The 9,050-nt window shown below is 44.4% G+C and overlaps 1 protein-coding gene across 2 annotated transcripts; it reads left to right on the forward strand.

Moving 5' to 3' along the window:
* Positions 1-317: 317 nt before the first annotated feature.
* LOC109880478 (uncharacterized) lies at positions 318-8,280 on the forward strand. Of its 2 annotated transcripts, none has more exons than XM_020472682.2 (6): positions 318-758; positions 4,072-4,097; positions 4,326-4,949; positions 5,384-5,726; positions 6,859-7,069; positions 7,215-8,280. In XM_020472682.2, the coding sequence occupies exons 1-6, from the start codon at positions 585-587 to the stop codon at positions 8,195-8,197; spliced, it is 2,361 nt and encodes a 786-aa protein (XP_020328271.1). In that variant the 5' UTR covers positions 318-584; the 3' UTR covers positions 8,198-8,280. The 2 variants fall into 2 exon arrangements, with proteins under 2 accessions (XP_020328271.1, XP_020328272.1); XM_020472683.2 differs by having other exon boundaries at positions 5,384-5,708.
* Positions 8,281-9,050: the final 770 nt, after the last annotated feature.

Here is a 9,050-nt window from a genome sequence, read left to right on the forward strand (position 1 = left end):
CTCAGCAACAGCCTACACTTTCATTTGGTCATATCATTTAGTCAGAATCACCTAATATTGTGGGCAGAAGCCCAATAAAGGGTCCATCAATAAAAGGTTGGTGATGATGTTTCTGGTTTTTATTTTTAGAATCTTCACCCTACAACAATAAAATATATGCCTAACGATTGCTATTTTCTCTTTGGGTAAAATACAGGTTGCATTACAGTAGAGTAGGCCTAGTTTATGACTACAGGAGCGCATTTTGGGGGTAAGGCGAAACCGCAGGATGTAAACGTAGGTTTTGGTGTACCAGAGCTGTTTCCTTCCATTGCGTCACGCAGAACACCAATTATTGCATCACAACAGCTTGGCGCACACCTGCCATGACTGTGTTCCATTACATCCCGCTGTGGTCAGACTCACTGTGTCCACCAGACAGCTCGGTAACAGTGTGACATTGCTTATTACTTCAACCCCAAGTTTCCCCTTGGTAAAGAACGCATTTATCTAAACAGCACTGGATGGAAGCTACATCTCCGTGCGAATTTTGGCCATCTTTCATCCTACAGTGGTCGTGGTGATGTGTGACTGAATAAGTCATTATGTTTGCCAATTCAGTCGAGGACCTTGGCCTCCGTAAGCGAGTGCCACGGCTCCTCAAAACATCCGAGGAGGAGTTAGGCTCAGAGGGGGTCACCGGGTACTTCAAACTATTCGTGGTTCTCCTCTCCGTCCTTCTTTTCCTCTTCTGGGTTATCCATCTACGGAAAGATGATGTAAGTACTGCCCGTAGACCGTAGACGTAGCAGCAGGAACACGTTTTGAGTAGGGGGTGCTGCAGGGGAGGGGTGGGGGTTGAAATAAATCACCTTAATAATATAGTATTTGCAGGCTAACAATAAAATACAATTCCTAATGTGATGTGTAGTCTAAGCATATAGGACAAGATTCGGCAACAGTAGTCACTGCAGCCTAAAGTTAATTGAAATAAATGTGGCAATTTTATAACTGACATGCAGATCGGTAGAAATGGTGGGATAAATTGTTAGCTTCCCCAAACTCGAAACGCACAACTGGAAACTCATGCACTGCCAAGGAATGAACCGTTGTGAACAGAGCACATATTTATTTGTTTGTACTGCATAATACCAAGGTGTGTGTGAGAGAGGGGGGGGGGGGGGGGTCACTAAGATTGTGCCTATTAAAACTGAGCACAAATGGACAGCTATGCGATCGTGGAGAAAAGTGCTCACCTCGATCCAGCACCAGCGGGCAGAAAGCACCACTCACTGTGTTGCTTGCTAGACTGGTGGGCTAGTACACCTATGTTTGACATTGGCGGGAGCAGGCCTGTCAGCCGACCATTGTTCCATATTTTATATTGCTTTTCTCCAAATTGAGGATGATAAACTAATAGAAATGGAATTGTTCCAGATCAGTTGATATCCACCACAGGGGAGAGAGAAGGGAAGAGGGAGGAAGCCTGACCCAACTTCACTCTAACTAAACTGTCTATCATACAGCAGATCATGTCTGACTCCAATCCCCCAGAACTGAATAGATAAGAGCATATTGTAACAACCTTAAGCCAACACATAGCGATCTCATCAACGGGTTCGGACCTCTTGGCGCAACAGTTAAGGTGTTACCTCGACAGTCACTGGACCCGGGTTTGAGTCCCAGTTGAGGATACCCGCTGAATTTGCTATATTGATGTCAGAAGTGGGATGGTGGCCGAGGGGCACTCGGAGAGGCGTGTCCACGTGAGGGACTTGGTATAGAGAAGCGTGGGGACACACTCTCCTGAAGGAAGGGGGTATTGTAACAACCTTAAGCCAACACCTAGTCTCCTCATCAAGGGGGTTGGATCTCTTGCCGGTACGGGTAAGGTGTTAGCTTGACAGTTGCTGGACTCAGGTTCGAGTCCCGTTCAGGGCTACCCCCTGAGTTTGCTACAATATCAGGAGCTCACCACTTATAAAACTGAGCTGAGATGCAGAATGGGGTCTAAAACTAAGCTGAGATCTCTCCATACAGAATGGGGCCTAAAACTAAACTGAGATCTCTCCAGGCAGAATGGGGCCTAAAGCTAAGCTGAGATCTCTCCAGGCAGAATGGGTCCTAAAGCTAAGCTGAGATCTCTCCATACAGAATGGGGCCTAAAACTAAGCTGAGATCTCTCCATACAGAATGGGGCCTAAAGCTAAACTGAGATCTCTCCATACAGAATGGGGCCAGAATGGGGTCTAAAACTAAGCTGAGATCTCTCCATACAGAATGGGGCCAATATATAAATATCCCAGGTTTATTTTTCTACCCAATCCCATTATAATTTATATCAATAATGAACAGAAAACGAGTTTAATAGTAGTTAACAATAATAGTAAATAATAGTAAACACAAATTATTGCAGTTGTACCATCTTACCACCAGGGGCCACTGCACCACCATCAAATCAAATCACATTTTATTGTTCACATAAACAGGGTTAGCTGATGTTATTGGAGTGTAGCGAAATGCTTGTGCTTCCAGTTCTGACAGTGCAGCAATATCTGAACAAGTGATCGAACAATTCCACGACAACTACCTTATACACACAAATCTAAGTCAAGGGATGGAAAAAGCTTCCCAGCTGTATGTAATAACACTTGAGATTTTCTGTGCTAACAATGTAAGAAATAATACATACCAAACATACAAATACTGCAAAGTTTCCTAAGGACTAGAAGTGAGGCGACCCTTTAGGCGCCATCTTCAGATCTAGTAGTTTTTTATTTTATTTTTTATTTTACCTTTATTTAACCAGGCAAGTCAGTTAAGAACACATTCTTATTTTCAATGACGGCCTGGGAACAGTGGGTTAACTGCCTGTTCAGGGGCAGAACGACAGATTTGTACCTTGTCAGCTCGGGGGTTTGAACTCGCAACCTTCCGGTTACTAGTCCAATGCTCTAACCACTAGGCTACGCTGTGGTTAGAGCCAGTAGGCTTACTCTACATCAGTAGTGGTGCCAGTAGGCTTACTCTACATCAGTAGTGGTGCCAGTAGGCTTACTCTACGTTAGTAGTGGTGCCAGTAGGCTTACTCTACGTTAGTAGTGGTGCCAGTAGGCTTACTCTACGTTAGTAGTGGTGCCAGTAGGCTTACTCTACGTTAGTAGTGGTGCCAGTAGGCTTACTCTACATCAGTAGTTGTGCCAGTAGGCTTACTCTACGTTAGTAGTGGTGTCAGTAGGCTTACTCTACGTTAGTAGTGGTGCCAGTAGGCTTACTCTACATCAGTAGTGGTGCCAGTAGGCTTACTCTACGTTAGTAGTGGTGCCAGTAGGCTTACTCTACGTTAGTAGTGGTGTCAGTAGGCTTACTCTACGTTAGTAGTGGTGTCAGTAGGCTTACTCTACATCAGTAGTTGTGCCAGTAGGCTTACTCTACGTTAGTAGTGGTGTCAGTAGGCTTACTCTACGTTAGTAGTGGTGCCAGTAGGCTTACTCTACGTTAGTAGTGGTGTCAGTAGGCTTACTCTACGTTTGTGGTGGTGTCAGTAGGCTTACTCTACGTTTGTAGTGGTGTCAGTAGGCTTACTCTACGTTTGTAGTGGTGTCAGTAGGCTTACTCTACATTAGTAGTGGTGTCAGTAGGCTTACTCTACATTAGTAGTGGTGTCAGTAGGCTTACTCTACGTTAGTAGTGGTGTCAGTAGGCTTATTCTACATTAGTAGTGGTGTCAGTAGGCTTACTCTACATTAGTAGTGGTGCCAATAGGCTTATTCTACATTAGTAGTGGTGTCAGTAGGCTTACTCTACATTAGTAGTGGTGCCAATAGGCTTACTCTACATTTGTAGTGGTGTCAGTAGGCTTACTCTACGTTAGTAGTGGTGTCAGTAGGCTTACTCTACGTTAGTAGTGGTGCCAGTAGTGGTGCCAATAGTGGTGCCAGTAGGCTTACTCTACATTAGTAGTGGTGCCAGTAGGCTTACTCTACGTTAGTGTAACATATAGGAAGCGGATAATCAGACAGGCTGAATTTAGGCCTTAAATGTCTATTTTATGATCCTTATACCAATTTTTGCTGTGGCTTTTTTCAACAGGATGAGGTCTACGACGAGATTGACTCGTAAGTCCTCTTTCATAATTTATTGTGAATTCAAAGGGATCTTTCATGTGGGTTAATAAAAAATAAAAAAGATTACCATTGAATAATTCAGAATTTTAAAAAACAAATTACACCCTATTCCCTATGTAGTGCACTACTTTTGACCAGGACCCATAGGGCTCTAGTCAAAAGTAGTGCACAGGGGATTAATTAGGGTGCCATTTGAGATTGATTGATTTTGTCCTGCAGGAACCTGGTCAACAGGTTCACAGAGGGAGTCACCCTCAACTACAAATACCTCCAGCGCTTGGAGGGGCGGCTGGACATGAAGAAGCTACAGATAGACAGACTGAACGCTGAAGCGAACCTTGACCTCTCCTCCTGCTGCTGCTATGGTTCTGACTCCTGCTCTGGTGGACCCTCCTGCAGCTACACCTCTGACTACTGCTCTGGGAGGTTCTCCTGCAGCTACACCTCTGACTCCTGCTCTGAGAGGTCCTCCTGCAGATACACCTCTAGAACTAAAACACATTCTAGATCACGTTGTAGATCTTCCGGATCTTCTAGGTCCTCCTCCAGATCTATGGGCGGTGACTGCAGCACCTGCCAACACTTTAACAAACGGCCGGACAGGTTCCTGGGCGGTAGTCTGGATAGTCCCTACCGATTGGATAGCCTGGATTGCCCTCACCCACTGGATAGCCCCAGCCCAGTGGAAAGCCCCAGACAACCATTTAGTCTTAGCCCACTACCAGGAGATGATAAGGGGCATGTCAGATACTATGGCTCCACGCAAGCCTCCAACACCTCCTGCCGTTCGACTCGCCACTCCTCTGAAAATGCCTCCCAATGGTCCTCTCCCAGCCCCTCGAGGTACGTGAATCCTTATATCTCATCCCCTAGCTCCTCTAAGTATATGACTCCTCCCCTAGCACCTCTAAGTATGACTCCTCCCCTAGCTTCTCTAAATATCTGACTCCTCCCCTAGCTCCTCTAAGTATCTGACTCCTCCCCTAGCTCCTCTAAGTATCTGACTCCTCCCCTAGCACCTCTAAGTATCTGACTCCTCCCCTAGCACCTCTAAGTATCTGACTCCTCCCCTAGCTCCTCTAAGTATCCGACTCCTCCCCTAGCACCTGTAAGTATCGGACTCCTCCCCTAGCACCTCTAAGTATATGACTCCTCCCCTAGCTCCTCTAAGTATATGACTCCTCCCCTAGCACCTCTAATTATCTGACTCCTCCTCTAGCTCCTCTAATTATCTGACTCCTCCTCTAGCTCCTCTAAGTATCTGACTCCTCCCCTAGCTCCTCTAAGTACGTGAATCCTTCTGACTCTCGGCTTCCTCTGGAGTATCATCAAAGCCCTCGGCAGCCTACTATTGGTTACTACGACACCACCAAGATGGAGGAAAAAGGGGACTATGTTCCTGTGGTTGCTACTACTGTTAAGTCTTCACCTGGCTGCAAAGACTGCTCCAACCCCGCTGACTCCTCCGAGACTCAGAAGGCCAACTGTGTAGACCATTCCAAGACTCCGATGACAGTGAGACGGATTATTACAGTGTTTGAGATCGTTCCAGGGAAAAGTGACCCACCTGTCCTGCACAGCTGGAACCAACGACGCCTGGAGGTAAATGTGCAACAGAAGGTCTGTACAAATTACCCTTTAAAATGTCTTCTGCGTCCCAAATGGTGGTTAGTGGTTAGAGCGTTGGACTAGTAACCGGAAGGTTGCAAGTTCAAACCCTCGAGCTGACAAGGTACAAATCTTTCGTTCTGCCCCTGAACGGGCAGTTAACCCACTGTTCCTAGGCCGTCATTGAAAATAAGAATTTGTTCTTAACTGACTTGAATAGTTAAATAAAGGTTAAAAAAAAAAAAAAAAAAAAAAATGGCAATTTATCCCCCATAGATCTCTGGTCTAAGGTAGTGCACTATATATATGTACATAGGGAATAGGGTGCCTTTTTGGACGCACACCCTGTTGAGGAGTTGTTGGATTTGGTGGTAATCTGATTCTGTATTCTGTATTCTTATGTATTCTAATGTATTTTGATTCTAATCTAATGTAATCTGATGTAATCTAATGTAATCTAATGTAATCTAATGTAATCTGATGTAATCTGATGTAATCTAATGTAATCTAATGTAATCTGATGTAATCTAATGTAATCTAATGTAATCTGATGTAATCTAATGTAATCTGATGTAATCTGATGTAATCTAATGTAATCTAATGTAATCTGATGTAATCTGATGTAATCTGATGTAATCTAATGTATTCTTATGTATTCTAATGTATTCTGATGTAGTCTAATGTAATCTAATGTAATCTAATGTAATATGATGTATTCTAATGTAATCTGATGTAATCTAATGTAATCTGATGTAATCTAATCTAATCTAATGTAATCTAATGTAATCTAATGTATTCTGATGTAATCTAATGTAATCTGATGTGATCTAATGTATTCTAATGTAATCTAATGTAATCTAATGTAATCTAATGTAATCTGATGTAATCTAATGTAATCTAATGTAATCTGATGTAATCTAATGTAATCTGATGTAATCTGATGTAATCTAATGTAATCTGATGTAATCTGATGTAATCTGATGTAATCTAATGTATTCTTATGTATTCTAATGTATTCTGATGTAGTCTAATGTAATCTAATGTAATCTAATGTAATATGATGTATTCTAATGTAATCTGATGTAATCTAATGTAATCTGATGTAATCTAATGTAATCTAATGTATTCTTATGTAATCTAATAGAAGGTAGCCCATAATGAGAGACTGAAGGGAGGAGGGACCAACACCACCTCTACCCTGACCTCTACCTCCACCCACCTCGAAACGACCCAGTCCACCTCAATCTCATCTCAGGCTAAAACAAGAAGGATCGCCAGGAAAACCACCAGCCTTCCAGACTTCTCCCCGCAGCGTGTCAACAACCCTCCTAGTCTCAGTGGGTCGGAGGGTAAAGGTAAACCCAAGTCTTATAAGAGTTAACACTACTAAGTTTATCTCCTTTTTGATGCTTGAAGTCACTGCCCCAAATATCAACACTGTAAAAAAAAATGTACTCCTGCACCCACAATCTGGGGGGGGGGGTATTTTATTTTCTAAAGGTCAAGACAAGCCGTCCATCCGGATGTACCTGCAGGGTGGGGCCCAGATCACCTTCATCACCCAGGATATCCAGGAGAAGCTGGAGTCCCATGTCCGTCGCAAGCAGAGCCAGCGCCTCTGGGGATTCCCCAAGCTGGTCACCAGGTACGTGGGAGACCACCTTGCCGACCTGGCTGCCCAGGCCCCCTCTGCTTCCGGCGACAGCAAGACGGTTAAGATCCCTGGCAAGATCATGGGAAACGTGAGCGACCATGTTGGCCGAGGGCAGCGAAACACAGAGTTGTGTTTCAAGCTGAGTAACAGGACAAGGCCAGGGGAGGAGAGAGAGGAGACCCAGGCTACTAGTCCTGCAGCTACAGCCAAACTCAAGGACAATTTATACAGCTCACCTGCCAACAGCAGGCCTGTGGAGAAGACTCCCTTCACCAGCACCAGCAGCACCACTACTCCCCAGCCAGCCGAGACCCACACTACCAGACCCACCCAGACCAGCCGATCTCTGGACGAGTCCTCCCTCCAGTTGGCCCCGAACCCAGTGACCCTGACCCAGGAGAGACGCCAGCTGGAGATGCATGTGAAGAGGAACTGTCTGGAAGTCAAGCTCAAACCCCTCCCTGGCATGGTGGCCACCAGCCAGACAACCCTTTCCTCAGCAACCAGGCAGCCAACTAGGCAGCCCATCCAGGCAGCAGCCCTCTACCCTCTGAAATGCCCTGCGCCACTAAGGCGGAGGGATCCGTCGGCAGCGGAGGGATACGCGTCTTCTATGGACCCAGAGGCACCGAGGCGTCAGGAGGAGAATCTGGTGATGAAGCCCACATCTTCGGCCACCCCTTCGACCTCCTCAGCCCACCCTCACAGCTCAGCTCTGGAGACTTGGACCGGCATAGACACTGTCTCAGGACCCCGCTCTGCCTCCACCCCCATACGACTGTTGTGTTATGACACGGACACTGAAAGGCTTTTTGTGTTTACAACATAGATCTACATGGACTATTTGTTTTGGTACCAGACGATTCAGAACTGATACATTTTCTTTAACTAATAAAAAGGTTTTGCATTTCACATGGTTGACTTTGACTTGTTCTCGTAATCCATCAGATGTGTCTGTTAAAGGTATCATAATATTAAGTTATGGCCTTTATTGGCATCTTAACCTCGCTGGTCCGTAAAGATGGAGTGAACACTGTTGTGTTCCAGCTTTAACTAGAGAGCGGAGGTGCATGTCGTCACGGGTTTCATCATAGCTATCGTAACTGTGTGTCTGGGCTCCACATCCACCTCTCTCTGTTTCTTTATCTCCTGTCATTGATACACTGGTTATTTAAGACAATTCCATATTAAGCTAACATACGGAATTGTTTTAAGATGGATCATTTAGCTAATTTTAGGACTCCTGTAGGTATAAAAAAAGACACACAGTTGAAGTCGTTAGTTTACATACAGTGGGGCAAAAAAAGTATTTAGTCAGCCACCAATTGTGCAAGTTCTCCCACTTAAAAAGATGAGAGAAGCCTGTAATTTTCATCATAAGTACACTTTAACTATGACAGACAAAATGAGGAAAAAAATCCAGAAAATCACATTGTAGGATTATTTTATGAATTAATTTGCAAATTATGGTGGAAAATAAGTATTTGGTCAATAACAAAAGTTTATCTCAATACTTTGTTATATACCCTTTGTTGGGAATGACAGAGGTCAAATGTTTTCTGTAAGTTAATAACAAAAGTTTATCGATGCGTGGAATGGATGTGGGTGGTCTACATAAAGGTGCTAATTTAACAAAACTCACAAATGCTTTGATGAAGGCCTTGAGGCCGATACGTAAACCT

Source organism: Oncorhynchus kisutch, linkage group LG27 (genome assembly GCF_002021735.2).
Source record: "Oncorhynchus kisutch isolate 150728-3 linkage group LG27, Okis_V2, whole genome shotgun sequence".
Taxonomy (NCBI): domain Eukaryota; kingdom Metazoa; phylum Chordata; class Actinopteri; order Salmoniformes; family Salmonidae; genus Oncorhynchus; species Oncorhynchus kisutch.

Bases quoted from the DNA above. Each gene is read 5' to 3' on its own strand.
- LOC109880478 (XM_020472682.2), top strand. From the start codon at position 585: ATGTTTGCCAATTCAGTCGAGGACCTTGGCCTCCGTAAGCGAGTGCCA. The intron at 4,950-5,383 runs GTACGTGAATCC...CTCCTCCCCTAG, and splicing joins TCCTCTCCCAGCCCCTCGAG to CTCCTCTAAGTACGTGAATC. The intron at 5,727-6,858 runs GTCTGTACAAAT...GTAATCTAATAG, and splicing joins AGGTAAATGTGCAACAGAAG to AAGGTAGCCCATAATGAGAG.